Below are 17,997 nucleotides of genomic sequence, written 5' to 3'. Positions count from 1 at the left end.
GACCACTCAAATTGAATTCGCTCATTAGCTGTTCGCTTTCAGGTTGGGCAGTAAGAGGAACAAGTAAGACTCATTAACAGACTCTCTAGCCTCTCTTTCTCCATCTAATTGATTTATGTTCATTCTAGGGTAACAAGATGGTTAGAAGCGGTCCCTATGAACTTATTCCGTGACCCAATTTTCCTGGTCCTTAGAGCAAGTCCACCCCTAAGGACTTTGTGCCAGCACCCAGCGCATTTATCCACTCAAGTGAACAGTAATAGACCCTAGTGAACAGTAACAGACCAAAGCATCTCCACCCCTAAAAAAATGCGCTGGCACCCAGCGCATTTATTTGGTATGTTTTTTTTTTTTAAGTTTATTTCGGATATGATTTTTAACCAATTTTGGATAAAATTTCAATAAACTTAAAAAAAAAACACACTGAAATAAAATTACATACTCATCAAATAAACTTAAAAAAAAACACACTAAAATAAAATTACATAAACTCATCAAATAAACTATAGAAAGAAAAAAATAATTTTTTTTTAAATTTTCTGTATTTTTTAATAAATTTTCTGTATTTTTTAATTAAGTTAATTAATCTGGACCGTTGATCTTTGATCGAACGGTCCAGTTTAAAAGTAAAATTTTATTTTTTTTTATTGTTGGAAATCCAACGGTCTAGAAAAACTAGCCGTTGGAAATCCAACGGCTATCGTGAAGCCACGTCGCTGAGCCCAAGTGAGCTGACACCTTTTCAGGTTTCCCTGAAACCCACTCGCGCCTTGCGCACTTGTGTTGCACGCGCCTGAGAAACAGGTCGGCTTCTGGGTCAGTCCAAAATGTGCTGGGCTGTTGCCTGGCATGGGCTGGGTGCCAGGCAATGTAACGGGCTGGAGCAAAAAAACAGGGGGCTGACCTATTTTTTTGGCTGGGTGCTGGGGAGTTGGTTTTGGGGTGGATTTGCTCTTAGATCCTGAACAGTAAGGTTTGAGGAGAAGCCAAATTACTCAGGAGGGCCAATGGATTGAATTGGACCCCTATTTATTATAATAAAACAGTAAAACTATAATAAATAAAAATAAAATTTGAAACTTGAAACTTGAGCCTGAATTGTTTAATTGGTTCATGCGAAAGGAAGCTACCAACTAAAGCTACAAATTAAGGTGATGTTTTCATCACTTGAACTTGGTTTTTTAGATTAATTAATATAAACAGCCCTCTAATTTGGACCATCCTACAAGTATTAGTGGAAAATCAACTAATCAAAGCAATGCAGAAGCACTTTTTGGAGCAAAGGGAAGGGACCACTGCTCAAGTTGAAGCAATGCAAGCGGTTGGGTTGTGAAGTTTTGGGAAAGAAATTATTAGTAAACGTTTCAGACGAATTGTGCTTTTGGGAATTTCAATTAATTTGTTTGGCTTTCGATGTTCGATTCACTTGTTTAAAATGCGTTTGTTATGTTACATTACATATGCATGACATAATCTAAGGCATAGGTTATGACTTGATACAATAGAGTCAAAACATCTTCATATCTAAAAGAAATGGTGCTCAATGAAACGATCCAGATTCCACACTATGTTGTGGGTTGGGCAGGGAGCGCTGCTCTGTGAAGGAGAAAAAAATAATGTCAAATAGAAACGAACATGGTCTTACGGCATGATCATTATATCTTTTTTTTCTTTATCTCTCTTCTGTAGTAGAATCCCTAAATTTGAAAATTTAAGGTTTTAACGATTTTATGTGACAATTTGATTGGGTGCAAATTTTTTTAATTAATTTAATATTACATTGTTCTAAAATAATTTTGTAAACATTTTGACAATAAATCCATGAATCGCACCCTTACTCTCAGCTCGATCAGTCATTCATCTGTCCCATTCACCGCGAGACCGTCTTCGAATTCGAATAGTGTGATCTTCTGCCGCATACACTCCGTTCCTAAGAGGCCGCAACTCCCTATGGTATGCTGGTTTTGATATTTGGGGTTGGGGTTTGTGATCCAGGAACTTATTTTACTGTTTAATTCTCAGCTTCTTTTAACTATCAGGTTTAGGGTTTACATATAGGTAGTATGATGGGATTTTTAGAACCTATGAAAAGATGGAGTATAAGGTTGTTGTAGAATAGATGTTTATGCAATGTCGTTCTTCACAAGGACTATTTCAATAATTTATGTAGAAACAATTTCTAATTAACTACTTAAAATTAAAAATTGAGAAAAGAGATTTTGAAATTGCATAATATTAAAAACGAATTTTAATTAAAAATAAATAGTAAATTTGCCCGAACTAATACGATAAAAGAAAAGAGTTTTAAATATCAATTTATAAAAACACTAGGTTCCACCATCACCTAGCAATCCTATGAATTTTTAATAATTACTTATTCATGCTAAGGCTTAGGGTTTAACCCTAGCAAAATGAATTAGTTATGCATATTCATAATTAAAATCATAAAAAAAATATTATTATCAAGAAAAGAATTGAAAACACCTTAAAGTAAAAATTTGAAATCTTCGAAAACCCTAGCAATTATTCTGTCTCCCAAATCGCATAAAAGAAACGTAGGACCTAAACTACAACCGGCCAAAGCCTTATATCCCTGATATCCATCGCACAATCCCTAAAAACAAGGTCTTTTATTCCAACTAGGAAACTAAATAATAATAATAAAATATTTTAAAAAATAACGTCCTAATTAAGCTAGGAGAATTTGCAAAGAAACTGTCCAGCTACATTTTAGCCTCAAATATCCTCCAAATCCGGCCCATGATAGCTTGTTTTGAAGATCGGAACGTTCTAAACACATCTTCAGAAGGCCACGAATCCATCAGAGATCATCTTGGGCTCCAAAAACGCATTTCAAGCCCAACACATCACATTTCCAGCACCATGCATTGCTCTTTTATTTTAGGGAACTTTAACGAAAAACACCCAGTACTGTTCACTTTAACGAAAAACCACATTTTTACACTAAAAAGTCAATCTTGGTACTATTCACTTTACCCTTTATTTTGTCCTTATCATTAAAACTCAAAGTTTTCAAGCCCTTTTCATTAGTTTTCCTTTTATTTTATTGCCAGAAAATAACCGTTTGGTGGAAAAATATGATATTTTGACACGATCAAGCTAAGTGACTCACGAACGCCCTCCAACTAGAATTACTCCAAAATTCATCCATTTGATCACGTTTTGCTCCAAAGGAAGTCAAAAGTTTTATATTGAAAATACAATTCAAACAATCAAAATTCTTTAAAAATAATAACCAAAATATACTAAGAATAGGGTTAAATATATAATATAAAATCTACTCATCAAAATACCCCCAAACTTAGCTTTTTGCTTGTCCTCAAGCAAAACAAATCTAGAAAACAAAAATAAAAGCTAATGGACTAAAAACTTAAATAAAACCTAGCTAAAACAAAATTTTCACTTTCAAGGTGCAATCCATAGAAAATATTAAAAATTAGAACATCTTTTCAAAAGTTCAAACCAATCCCACCATAGAGTCTAAGCCATTTATAATCAATTAAAAAAGAATTCACAAACTCCCTTCAGTGTAAAGTGAACCATCATAGTTAATGAGACTCGACCGAAACCCTTACATCTCACCCCTTTCATTTAATTCTTCACACTTATATAATCATTTTTTTTTTCTCGAATTTTCTCTTTTTTTTTTCTTCATAATAATTTTGTTTAAGTAACAGTAGTGGTCGTACAATGTCGGTTTCCTTAAGCTTTCGATCCAACTCATGTAGCAAGCTTTAGGTCAATAACTCCCAAACCACTAGGTCTTTAGGGGCACTAGATGTAGAACACCCCTAAGAACTTATTAACTCGAGCTGAAAAGGCTACGAAAGCAACTAACCACCTTGCCTCATGCCAAAACTCTTTTGTTTGATGCGAGAATCATTACTGATTAGGCATAACTGACCCGGTTACTAGGCAAAGCCTCGGGTGGGACAATTATTACTTAAGTTATAACAACTAGCTTTACTTTATTTAGAACAAAAATTAAAATACACTTAGACAAAAAGTAAGTGTTTCAATCTCATTCCCCACAAACCATGTTGGTGTGATGTGCAAATTTCAAAGTATAATTCATGAATTAGTGTCTAAGCAACGATAAATAGAAAATATTTTACGGTAGGATTAATCTTCACGATGTACATTTGTTTTAACGTTTAAAATAAACTATGGATATTAACTTAAAAACAAAAAAATTTAACTGACACAAAAATTAAAATACCTAAAACTTCTACTTTCCCACCCCCAAACTTAAATCACACATTGTCCTCAAGGTGTGAAAAATAAAAGAAAAATAAAAAAAATAAAAAGACTATTCCCTAGAACAACAAATTTAAAAATAAATAAAAAATCGAGCAAAGGCAAACAAAATAAACCAGGAAAGGAAAAATAAAAACAGAAAAAAAATATAAAATAACAAATAAAAGACAAAATAAAATAAAATAAAAGGAATTGGACACACCTGGCACGGTTCGAACCTGGACCTGGAACTGAGGAAAGGCGCTGGACCTCTCACCCAACGCCCATTCTTCCAAACCTTCCATCTCACAACCGCTTCTTCATCCGTGTTTCTCTAACCCATCCATGGTGGAACAAGCGTGCAAAGCTAAGATGCATGAAGGTAAATCCCTCCTCCATGTCTGTTATTTTTTTTTTCTCGTTTCAGATTTATGGTTATGGTTGTGAAATGTAGCAAGATCTAACACATGCATGTGTTTAAATCTGTGTGAGGATCCCCAATCTTGCAAAACCGAGACAAACAAGAAGATAAAACATTTAAGAATGATGTCTCTCTTTTTCTTTTCTTTTTTTAACTAGAAAAATATTTAAACCGGAATAAAAAAATATATATGGATCTTACTTACTTAAACCAAAAATTCATCACAGGATTAGAAATTTTAGACGGCTTGTAGACGACAAATAGGGATCTGCTCAAAACATCTGAATCCATGTCATCATAAAACGCATAAATGCATTCAAGTGTTGTCATCTCAGACAACAACTTGAATCCATGAGCTGAAAGGATTCCAACTGCAATTAAAAACATATATCAGATAAATAACACATTTAATTTCAATGTTAAATGGATATATTGACCTAATCATTCATTATAACAAGTAAAACCTACCGGATAATGTACCCATGTCTCTCATTGCAGCCTGAAGCAGGGAGTATGCCATATTCTCTTTCACCGCGTCAATCTCCACGCTTTTGAGATAGATACAGGTCAAGTCAGTTTTTTTCTTTTCTCTGATTTTTGTTTTTCTCTCACTTATTTTGTTAGTATAATATAATTAAAATATATTATATATGTTAGTGGCATATTTTTATCTGAATCTCAGTGTAAATTATGTTTTCGGGAATTACTTTAGCATTGTTTGGTTTTCTCTTAATGCTTATTTTATAATATTATATATATATATATATTAATATTGTATCCATGTCGTATCGTGTCTTCATTTTTTTTAATTTAATGTTTCCTAATGTCATATCGCAATGTCCATGCAACATAGCCTAGAACCAATCATTCTGCTTTTCTCTCTGCCGTGTTCCTGTTTTATGCTTAACTTTGCACCCTATTTATAAGTGTTCCTGTTTTATGCTTAACTTTGCACCCTATTTATAAGTGTAGGGATTAGTTTACACATCTTCTAATCTATTTGGGATTGGAAATCACACTTGTATTCTTATTCCGTTTTTGCTTTCAGGATTCACAATCTAATTGTACAAGAAAAATCTTTTTAGGACAAAAATGTGTACCTTAGCTTTCCTAATACGTTCTTAAAATAAAATAGCACTCCTTAACAAAAGACAAACCAAATCATATGCATAAATTCGTGTGTTACCTTGACAAAAATGTTCTTCTAAATTAATTGTTGGAAATATGTTCACTAAGTACATGGTTGTGTAATTGATTACACACACATAAGTATATTTCATTTGTCCTTAGTTTTGTAGTGTGTTTTGATACAATTTTGCAATTAAACCATAAACAAACAAGTGACTTTCGGCACCTCAATTTTCTAGGCCTCAAGTCAAACAAAGATGTGGAGTATTTTGACTCTCATGGAACCACTGTAATAATTGTGATTTTCTATGGATATGTTTTCCTTAGATTTGATTATAGAGGAACCAGAAAGTATGGTAATCTCCGTAAGATAGGTAAAGTTTTGTAATGTCAAAATTTTTAGCACACCTTGTATTGTATTTATTTATTTCATTTATGTTTTATTTTTCAGTTGATGAGTGTGCTTGTAAGTGTGTAAAGCTTGCGGATAATATATATGTATTATTAGTGGAAAGAATGAAATAATTGAATGAAGGGATCCAATATTTTAAGGAGAATGCTAGTGCATGGAATACCTCTGAAAACCCGCTTAAGTCTATAACCAGACATGGGTTGAAATATTTGTTATCTCTTGAACATGACGGCGACCTTGCTTTCGTCATGTGTGCGGTTACCTTAAGGGTAAATTTGACATTTACTTATGTGATTTAAGTTTTATCATCTTTCGCTTTGTTTTTATTTTTATGTATATTGTAGGTTCCACAAATCATATATCTTGTTTATCGAAACAAACCTGCAGAAACATGACGTGTTACAGTGGGTGATCTTCAAGAAATTGTTTTAGGATCTGGTGCAACAATTGCTATTAAGTATTTGAAGACAAATTTTTCAAATAGCGTGAAGATAGACGCGTTGAAAAAGAATATGGCATACTTCCTTCTTCAGGCTGCAATGGGTTACCCCTTGTACTGATGTCTCTTATTGCAGCCTGAAGCAGGAAGTATGTCATATTCTCTTTTACCACGTTTATCTCCGCACTATTTGAAAAATTTGTCTTCAAATACTTACTAGCAATTGTTGCACTAGATCCTAAAACAACTTCTTGAAGATCACCTACTGTAACATGTGATGTTTCTGCAGGGTTATTTTCGATAAACAAGACATGATTTGTGGAACCTACAATATAGATAAAAATAAAAACAAAATGAAAGATGATAAAACTTAAATCACATGTGTAAATGTCGAACTTACCCCTAAAGTAACCGCACATATGACAAAAGCAAGGTCGCCGTCATGTTAAAGAGTTAACAAATATTTCAACCCGTCTGGTTATAGACTCAAGTGGGTTTTCACAGGTATTTCATGCACTAGCATTCTCCCTAAACTATTAGATCCCTTCATTCAATTCTTTTATTCTTCCCACTAATAATTCATATATATTACCCGCAAGCTTTACACACTTAACAAGCACACTCATCAACTGAAAAATAAAACATAAACGAAATGAATAAATACAATACAAGATGTGTTATAAACTTGGAAAAATTTTGACATTACAAAACTTTACCTATCGTACGCATATTACCTTACTTTCTGATTCCCCTAGAATGAAATCAAGGAAAACAAATCCATAGAAAATCACAACTATTACAGTGGTTCCGTGAGAGTCAAAATACTCCACATCTTTGTTTGACTTGAGGCCTAGAAAATTGAGGTGCCGAAAGTCACTTGTTTGTTTATGGTTTCATTGCAAAATTGTATCGAGGCACACTACACAACTAAGGACAAATGAAATATACTTATGTGTGTGTAATCAATTACACAACTATGTACTTAGTGAACATATTTCCAACACAAAAGGTAATTAATTTAGAAGAACATTTTTGTCAAACTAACACATCAATTCATGCATATGATTTGGTTCGTCTTTTGTTAAAAGAGTCCTATTTTATTTTAAGAACGTATTAGGGAAGCTAAGGTATATATTTTTGTCCTAAAAAGATTTTTCTTGTACAATCAGAATCCTGAAAGCAAAAACGAAATAAGAATGCAAGTGTGGTTTCCAATCCCAAATAGATTAGAAGACCTAATCAGACTATATGAGTGTAAACCGCACCCTACACTTATAAATAGGGTGCGTCGAGGAGGGGTGAAAAGCTAGGAACACGGCAGAGAGAAAAGATTGGTTCTAGGCTATGTTGCATGAACATTGCGATACGTCAAATTTTAAAAAAAATGAAGACATGGATATGATATATAAAATAAGCATGAAGAGAAAACCAAACAATGCTAAAGTTATTCACGAAAACATCATTTACATTGAGATACAGATAACAGCATGCCACTAATATATTTTAATTATATTATACTAACAAAAATAAGTGAGAGAAAAGAAAAATACTTGACTTGACCTGTAAATAAACAACAAAAACGCCAGTTCTTTATCATTTTTTCAATAAAAATGACAATTCAATGTAATAGTTTAATCTTGTCAATATCAATAAGTAGCTTAGGCAACCTAGACACAGTGGCTCAAACTTGTCAATATCAATAAGTAGCTTAGTAAAAGTTTTTAAAGCCCCTATTAGTAGAACAATGTGAATCACACAGCATTTAGGTAATGATGTTTTACCCTTTCTATTTATGAACCCTTCATAAGGGGTTTCTGCGTCCTGATGATTCGGATCTGAGTGCACTGCGGATCACTTGAACGGAGTGTTTGCGGCGGAAGCCCACACTACTCAAGTTCAGAGATGGTCTCACGGCAAATGGGACAGACGAAGGACGTACGGATGGAGCTGAGAGTGAGAGTGGGATCCATGGATCTGAGCGGAGAAGTTGTGCTTAGAGATTCCGTTTTGTCGAATGGAAGAGAAGGGATTGTGGCCGATTTAGTTGGGGAGATTTGGAAACAAGCCCTTTTTCTTTCTCTAAGGAAGGGGAGGAGAGAATTGAAAAATGGAGAAGAAAGGCTGAGAGCAGTGGAGCGGCACTATTAGGGTTTTAAAGGGTGAAACATAAAATGGTGGCTCATAAGAAAAAAAAGATAATGATTTAATGCATTGGTGAAAAGAGAATGGGTGTGAGATGTAAGGTGAATGGTCTAATAGTTTTATCAATGAAAAATAAGGTTGATTAGATGTTATGAAGACTGAAGACTCACTAACGAACTTCTAAATTTTTGATAAACTAGTGTTATCGAGCTGTGGCGTTCCGATTCAATAATGTAAGGTCATGTGTAAGCTAAGTTTTTCTCCACATGAAATGATATTGTTAGTCGAGATGCCCAGGGAATCTAAAAGGGCCAAAGGGCCAACCGGCTGGCCGAATCCAGCCAGCTAGTCCCGGGCTGGGCTAAAAATTTTAGCATTCCTATCAAATATAACCGACATCAATATATATTAGTCGAGATGCCCATGGAATCTAAAAGGGCCAACCGACTGGCCCAATCCAACCAGCTAGCCATGGGCTGGACTAAAAATTCTAGCATTCTTGTCGGTTATATCTGGCAGGAATACTAAGCCAAATTTCAAATGCAACGGCTAGCTGACGTTAGTTACAGGATAACGTCTGGACATGAGACTTGATCTGTTTGACTATGGAAGTATGAGTAGGAGACCAAGATGGGGGGTTGGTCTTGAGCTTGTCAAATAATGGTTTGCATAGTTCTCTCAATTTTGGGTAGAATTCTGCAACATAATTTAATGATCCTAGAAATCTTTGGAGTTGGGTTTCATCAATGATTTCATCTGGGAATTTATCTGCAAACTGGATGACTCTGTCTATAGGTTCGATTGTTGACTGATGGATGTTGTATCCTAAGAATCTTATGTTGGTTTGAAACAATTTTATTTTTGTAGATGAAATGGCTAATCCATTTGACTTAATTATTTTGGTGAACATATTCAAATATTTCCAATGTTCATCAATTGACTTTGAATAAATGAGAACATTATCAATGTAAAGATTGATATTTCATTCATTATGTTTTGGAATTCATTGGGACCTTTAAAGGAAGGGTTCTCCAATTTTATTGAAAAAATGATGACTAGTTGTGGGGTCCACACCACATCAAACTTCAACGATCTGAACCGTCTATTTTTCAAGTTGTACTTCATAAATCATCCTTGCAATATATTAGCCATCAAAAATATTTGAGACATCTAATTGAGTTCAAAAGATTTGACAAACACTTTGCTTTATAAGAAACAATAAAATTTCATTATGATAATTAAATAGATAAATGGTTTCGGAATAAATTGAATTTTTGTAATGATGACCTACAAATTGAGGCTTACAAAACAAACATTCAGATCGTTGAAAATTCGACGTGGAGTGAGCCCTACAACAAATCCTCATTTTGACCCAAAAATGAGGATCCCTTTGAATAAAGGGCTTGTACAAGAATAAGTGCAATGCTCTTTTCTTTTCTAACTTATATTTTCAATTCGAACAAAAGTTTTGTAAAACTCTTTTTGTTAAAGCTTCAATTCTGAACTTGCACTGGAGTGCTCTATTACCTGGATAAATTTTTTCCAATCAATTAAAGTTCTGCTACCTTGAGCTTTGAGATATACTATGATTAGTCGTTCTCTCATAATAGCTGGTATATGTAAAGCTAATAAGCCCTACATGCATCAATGGTAGGGCTCACAATACATCAACTATCAAATAAAGACCCCGCATGTCACTTGTGCTTTTGGCAAACAAAAAATTTCCTACTTCTCCCTGAACTTGCAACAGGTATTTGCTAACGTTGAAAAAATAAAAAAAACCACCACAAGATTTGTTTTCTATTAAAAAAAACTAAAATAATAGTAAAAAAGAGAGAAACACGTGCACTGCCTATCCGATAAATTTTTCAACATACCGAAACACAAGGCACACAATATATCATAATACAACTATACAAGTAGAATGATACTGAAAAATAGCTCTCCTCTTCGATTACGACACTTGTTCTGAGTACATGAAAATTTTCTCCACCTACCCATTTCCACCTGGCACAGAACCAAACTATCAGTCGATAGCGGAGTTAACAAATGGACAAAGTGAGACGCAAAAGACAACCAGTGGAGGTTTTGAGAGTGGGATTTCTGTTGAAAAGCATGCAAATAATAAGCCGAGAATAAAAGCATTGAGAGTGTCCCAGCAGCAACTTGTTTAACGAGAACGGAGTGACTTCACACTTCAATTCTATCGTCGTGCACTAGCTTTTTCCTAGCCATGAGCAAGTTATTCAAAGGAGAATCAACGGACTAAAACAAGTTGGAAGAGTGCGGGAGAATAAAGAGCGTGAAATTTGCTTCCCTCTTAATTCCGAAACAATTTTTTGCTCCAGAACAATCCTCCTTGATACTCTTGATAACATTGGTATGCATGCAAGTGTCGTGCAGTAACACCCAGCAACTAACAAAATTCGCTAAAAAAAAATACAACGGTTTAGTAGTTTCCTATCAAGGAAGACATAAAAATGAAAGACACATGATCAAAAGTGTTTGTAGCAAGAGGCAACAAGAAAACGCCATTTCAGAAACACATTCACTTAGCTATGCAGGCCTTCGAATACCAACACTAAAGTAGGACAATCAAAACATCATTAAGTATGTGAGAGGCACCAAGACAGAGTCATTCGGATAACAAAATCAGCAACCGTCCGCATAAATGACAAACGTTGTTTATTTCTGATAACAACTCATTTAAAGGTCAAATTTCAAAAGTAATAGGTAAGATACCCATGGCCAAGAGAATTTTATTGTATCACAATGATACCATGCGTTGACGGAGAAACACCCAAAGCCCTCACTAACCTGCAGTAATTAAAAAGTCAAAATGTTATTTCCTAATAACCAAAGCGCAAGGAAACACCATGAGGCGAAGAATATTCAGTAGCACAACAAACAATGATATATTGGCACTCATGGAAAGCCATATGGTAGATAGCTTTCAATCAGAGAAAGCAAAGAGAAATTTTCTAGCCTAGTAAAAAATATGGTTATCAACAAAGGTAGGTTAATTCCATCCTATTAGCTTATGGTCTTCAATCATTTTTGTGAAACCCTGTTTCTTGCCAACGCAACTAGTGCATTCATAGATGGAGGGAAAATGCTTATAACTCAGTGGACCTTAGGAAAGGTTAGTTAACTCAGCACTCACTTAACCATCTAATTATGATAAGACAAAAACAAATTATTTTAACAAACACTGAAAGCATGATAATAATCAAATGGCTACGAGATTTCTGATTTGGCTGATGTCTTGAAAGGTGATTCTTAAAAAGTGACCTGAAAAGCCAATAGCTCAAATCATTGGATAGAGTGTGAAGGGAAGGCGCCGGGGGGCAAAACTATTATCCACTCTTTTCCTAAATAGCGGATCGTCTACATTAGAGAAGTACCCATATTCATATTTGACAACTTTTAAGAGTTAAAAAAAAAAAAAAAAAAAAAGCTCGCAAAGACATAATAGTATTAACTTAAAAGAAATTGCAAAAGTGTTGTTGAAGGATAAAAATGTTACCAATTCAATGTACTAACTAAACCAACGTTATTGCATACCAAATGATGACATTTGGGCCTGTAATTCTGGCCCTCTTTCAATATACCAAAATTTTACATTCAGAAAAAGGTTTATGACCAATTTGAACAGAAATACATTAAAAAGGGGTTGAAACTCAATCCAGCCTAGAACTATATGCAAAGTGAACAGAAGATCAATCAGTAAGGAATACATTGAAGTCTTATAGGGATATGTGGAATAGCCTAACAGCCCTGACCCAAATTAAACCAATCAGTTCAAAACTAAATCAGGCTCTAATGCAGGAAAATAAGACACTAGGTTGAATATAAGGAGTATAGGCTATGTTTGAGTGAGGGCTGCCAAGTTCCAAGGGATTGAGACCAAGTTAGTATGGAATGGATCACAAAAGGAGAGGAAGAGAGAGAAGAGAGAGAAAGAAGGGGGGGGGGGGGGGTGGGGTTTGGTTCAAGGGATTTGCAAATCCTCTCACATGCTTTTGTAATGGTCCTGGAGGGCTTTTATAATCCCTCCTATCTAACATTTTGTGATCAATTTCTTAATAAGTCAACTTCAATCCCTTGGGACTTGGAAATCCCTGACCCAAACATAACCTATAACATCTAATCTACTCTATAATGTGATTACATAGAATACTGAAAAATCCAACATAAAACATTTTTCTTTTTTCCACTTCATCAATTTCAAATCTGTATGCAACTTTATTCTTAAAATCAACAACATGACAAGTTCAATCAAGCCAAATAAGACAGGCGGAAAAGTATTTCTCCGCAACGATTGTTCCTTTTTACCAATGCAAATAAATGCAGCAAAATACACACAAAACAAACGGTCCGCAGAAAATCAAGATCCCATCTTCAAGCAAACAAAGGTGAAACATTGTTTAAAATAGTTAGATTTCTACACTCTTCAAATCAAATCCCTCTCACACAATATTTAGATTACTACACCCTCTTCAGGTTCCCATCTAATCAAATCTACAAAATTACTACACAACCTTTAGATTAGACAAGCAAGTAAAACCCATCATCAAATCAACAAATATTTACGAAAAGATACAAAATTGAAGTATCCACTGACCGAAAATATATACATTGAACCACAAATAAATAAGGAACATAAACTGCATCTGTAATCAGAAAATTTACAATGACCCAATTGAAAAAAAAAAACCCACATTTATCGAATTTTTAACAAACGAATCCTTTACCCATAAAATTAAGAAGAAAAACAATCCAAAAATTGAATGAAAATTAAAAAAAATTAAAAAATATTAGGAATATACCATTTGTATGATCGAGGTCAATGGCCATGCTCCTTGGCGTGCTTGGCGTGCTCGAGGTGGCGGCGCTCCTCGGGAAGAGCGACGAGGTAGGAGAAGATCATGCCCCCGAAGCAGACATGGAGGAGAGGATCGACGGAGCTGGTCTGGATGTACTTGGCGTGGTAGTTGTCCAAGCCTCTCTGCACAGCCTTCTTGGCGTAATCGACGGACAGCATCGGCTTAATGTGGTCGGGCAATTCCTTCACCTTCAACCCCTTGATCTCGTTGTAGAATCTCCTCATCGCCATTGTGGTGATGCACTCGACAGAGAGTGAATTGGAAAACCCTAACCCTAGAAATCGAGGAAGACTTGAGAGAAGAAATGATGCGATTTGAGAGGTGGGGAAGGTAGCCGGTGATGGAGACTCAGAACGGAAAGAGTTTTGTACGATAACGTACCATTTGTTTGGGTTTGGGCCCAAAACACTTTGGGCTTTTTTCCTCACGTGTTTACGATTCAAATTTAACTAATTGAAATTCGTTAAACATTAATCATTCACATGTGAAAAAACTGTGCGTGTGAGCAAAAGCCTTAATAGATACTGTGTCAAAACCTTTCTTTCCCCAGTCGGTGAGAGTCCTTCTCTCTCACTAAGAGAGAGAGATTCTCATTGTTTGTGTGAGGTTGTCCCTTATTTTTTCAAATTTTCATTCAACCGCCAACCCTAGCTCTGGTCAAGGTCAGTGACAGCCTCTTCCTTCTTTTTGTTTTCCCCTTCCTTTCTTCGTGCTACTGTTTTTCCACTATTCTCGTTTCCAATTTACTTGATCTTTCCAACTTACACGTCATTGAACCCACTCTATGTCCTTGGATTAACTATTATATGTTTTCTATAGCATGTTCTCCCTCCATCTTCACATCCCTCATCCATCATCGATCTTTATTGTTTTCCGCTTCTTTCTCTCTGACTTCACTCCATCCTTCATTGATTTTTTTTCCAAATTCGGTATGCAATAACATTTGACCACAATTTGTTGTGGTTCATTAGTAAGGTGGGTTCCAGTGTTCACACCGGCTCGAGTGTTCGCACCACCTCCTTCCCTCAGTCTGCTTGTGTTAGTAATGTTACTTGTTAGAACCCAACACACTTGAACACACTCATAATTGAAAGCAACAAATAGTGTGTCAAGCACATAACAATCAACAAAATTTCAACAAAATAACCACCTTGAATAGGGAGTATGAAACTTTACAAGGCACAAAAAATGTCTGGCGGCTCCAACGCTCAAATGATAAGTTTTGGAGACACAAAAATAACCGACATGGTTGTGTGCCTAGTTATTCGACTTCAATTATGAAATATGTATACATTGAACTTTATTCAATACAGATTTATAAAATGGACTTGTAGCTAATTTGCCCAAGAAACTAACATAGTTGTATTAAAAAAAAGGGTAAAAGACTGTTTACCACCCTCATGTTTCGTGGTTTTCAACATTTAGTACATCAAGTTTTTTTCGTCCCAGAGTCATACCTAAAGTGTAAATTTTGGGACAGTCTCATACATCTGTTAGTCAAACTGTTAGTTCTCCCGTTAAGTGATGACGTGGCGCTCTGATTGGACGCCACGTGTCATTAAAAATAAAAAATTTATTTAAATAAAAATAATATTAAAAAATATTTAAATAATAATAAAAAAAAATTTTCTTCTTCTCTTCTTCTTCTTCTTTTTTTTTTCTTCTTCTTCTTCTTCTTCTTCTTCTTCTGGGTTCGGTTTCCATTTTTTTTTTTTTCCTTCTTCCTCCTCCTCCTTCTTCTTCCTTCTTCTTCCTCCTCCTTCTTCTTCTCCTTCTTCTTCTTCTTCTGGGTTCGGTTTCTCTCTTTTTTTTTCTTCTTCTTCTTCCTCCTCTTTCTCCTTCTTCTTCCTTCTCTTTCCTCCTCCTTCTTCTTCTCCTTCTTCTTCTTCTGGGTTCGGTTTCTCTTTTTTTTTTTTCTTTTTTTTTTCCTTCTTCCTCCTCCTTCTTCTTCTCCTTCTTCTTCTTCCTTCTCCTTCCTCCTCATTCTTCTTCTCCTTCTTCTTCCTTCTTCTTCCTCTTCTTTTCTGGGTTCGGTTTTTTTTTTTTTTTTCTGTTTTTTTCCTTCTCCTCTTTCCTTCTTAAGAAGGAAGAAGATGGAGAAGAAGAATGAGGAGGAAGGAGAAGGAAGAAGAAGAAGATGGAGAAGAAGAATGAGGAGGAAGGAAAAGGAAGAAGAAGAAGATGGAGAAGAAGAATGAGGAGGAAGGAGAAGGAAGAAGAAGAAGGAGGAGGAAGGAGAAGGAAGAAGAAGGAGAAGGAGGAGGAAGAAGAAAAAAAAAAAAAAAAAAAAAAAAAAAGAGAGAACCGAACCCAGAAGAAGAAGAAGAAGAAGAAGAAGAAGAAGAAGAAGAAAAAAAAAAAAATATTTTATTATTCAAATATTTATTTAAATATTTTTTAATATTATTTTTATTTAAATAAATTTTTTATTTTTTTAATGACATGTGGCGTCCAATCAGGGCGCCACGTCATCACTTAACAGGAGAACTAACAGTTTGACTAACAGATGTATGAGACTGTCCCAAAATTTACACTTTAGGTATGTCTCTGGGACGAAAAAAACTTGATGTACTAAATGCTGAAAATCACGAAACATGAGGGTGGTAAACAATCTTTTACCCTAAAAAAAAATTAAAAAGAAACTAGTAAACAAACAAGAGATCTTCTCCAGTGAACATGTATGTCCATTGTCCACACATTATTTGCACTTTTTTTTTTTTTTGTGTTAGATCAATTTCAACTGTTGGTGTTAAAATCTTAACATATGTTACAACCGGGTCTTTCAGAACCTGAAAGTTGCCCAACTCTTTCCCTGTTTCTCCCCAAAAATTGTTGGGAGCCTTTCTCTGCCTTGTCATTGGTCTATTTGGGCTTTTTATTTTAAGATGTCACGAATAAGGGTGGGTTTTAAAAAATCGAAAACCAAAAAAATCGAACTGAAGTCGAAAAATCGAACCGGTTGGTTCAGTTTCAATTTCAGTGGTCCATAACCTCTTTCTCTCCGGGTTGAGAGTGTTTGCTTCAAGCCAACTTGACAACAGGTTTTGTGTTGCTATTATTGAATAAGTAAACTATTTATAAATATCCTAGATCTTCTTCCTCCTGTCTCAATCTCTCACCTCTCGTCACATCCCTCTCCTCCATCATCTCAGCCTTTTTTCCAAACCCAATTTCTCGTCCCCCCCATTTCCACATCACTGACAGATTCAATTATTCTGCTTGGCCAGGTCTGTTCACTTCTGCAACTCTCTGCAGCCACCATATCCACCCTGCCTCTCTGTGAATTTCAAATTTTCATTTTCCCCAATTGTTTTAAAAATAATTGGTTTCGTGGGCCATCATTTCTACAAAAGGGTAATGCTAGGAAGATCAAATTTGGAGACTAAATTTGCAAACTAAATGATGTGTCACCAATAAGAATAAGCATGTTTATCAACGTGCAAGTAATAAACCAATCATCAACTTCCATGTCATTTAGTTTTCAAAACTTTGTCCATAAATTTAGTCTTCCTAGCATTACTCTTTTACAAAATGGTAAGTTCGTTTTAGATATGTTATTTGGTATTGGGATTTGACTAATTGTAATGATGCTCAAAATTCTACGTTTGCAGCAAAATTCTATGATGAACTTGATTTACAAATTAAAAAGATAAAAAAATCTGAATCGAACTGAACCGAAAAATAACTGAAGAAAACCGAACCGAAATTTTGGTTTGATTTTCAGTGTTGGCGAAAAAACCGAACTGATTGAAATCAAACCTACCCCTAGTCACAAACAATTTATGGCCCGTTCTAGCATCTTATTCTCGTGTAATTAATGGGTTAATTGCACATACACCCCCTGAAGTTTTTTGTGGTTTCATAAAACTCCTTCAGATTTTTAACATATCACAAACATCCTGATGTTTTAAAATCATTTCACAAACCTCCCTCCATGACTAAAAAAAAACCTAACAATCATAACAAAAGAAGTGAAAACACAAAAAAAATCTTACTGTGTCAAAATATGTTTGGCTACAAGTTTTGGTTAGACGATTGCTATCATAAAAAAACCCCTAATGATATTTTTTCACTGCATAAAACAACTCATTTGTTGGAACACAGTCTATGGTGTGAAAACACATATTGGGGAACGAAGACATGAAAACACAAGCATATTTTCCCTATATGCTTGTTTGTTTTGAAAAGTAAACTTTTATCAATTTATGCTCCAAATTAAAAAAAGAATTAGCAACCCCATCAAGAATATCCTCGTGAAGTGGCTCCTCGTCATTCTCCAGATTAAAGGTTGGTTTCACAAACCAAATTGAAG

At 34.9% G+C, this 17,997-nt stretch overlaps 1 protein-coding gene and 2 long non-coding RNA genes across 3 annotated transcripts in view; 1 reads left to right on the top strand and 2 right to left on the bottom strand.

The window, feature by feature from the left end:
* Positions 1-1,388: 1,388 nt before the first annotated feature.
* Positions 1,389-17,997, bottom strand: part of LOC126628477 (uncharacterized) — a 37,355-nt gene continuing 20,746 nt past the window's right edge. The window contains exons 3-6 of the long non-coding RNA XR_007625436.1: positions 5,627-8,217; positions 5,147-5,585; positions 4,884-5,049; positions 1,389-4,759 (exon numbers count right to left, since the gene is read on the bottom strand). This is a non-coding gene — a long non-coding RNA (uncharacterized LOC126628477). The remainder of the gene's footprint in view (positions 4,760-4,883; positions 5,050-5,146; positions 5,586-5,626; positions 8,218-17,997) is intronic.
* Positions 4,549-8,579, top strand: LOC126628479 (uncharacterized). The gene is made up of 2 exons (XR_007625438.1): positions 4,549-4,639; positions 8,466-8,579. It is a non-coding gene; the product is annotated as an uncharacterized LOC126628479 (long non-coding RNA).
* On the bottom strand, positions 11,382-14,037 carry LOC126628470 (uncharacterized). The gene is made up of 2 exons (XM_050298175.1): positions 13,629-14,037; positions 11,382-11,616 (listed from the first exon to the last, which is right to left on the bottom strand). Exon 1 carries the CDS (start codon positions 13,913-13,915, stop codon positions 13,646-13,648), a length of 270 nt encoding a protein of 89 aa, XP_050154132.1. The 5' UTR covers positions 13,916-14,037; the 3' UTR covers positions 11,382-11,616; positions 13,629-13,645.

The sequence above is a fragment of the Malus sylvestris genome, chromosome 7, assembly GCF_916048215.2.
Source record: "Malus sylvestris chromosome 7, drMalSylv7.2, whole genome shotgun sequence".
Taxonomy (NCBI): Eukaryota; Viridiplantae; Streptophyta; class Magnoliopsida; order Rosales; family Rosaceae; genus Malus; species Malus sylvestris.
This window is presented reverse-complemented; position numbering and strand designations above follow the sequence as displayed.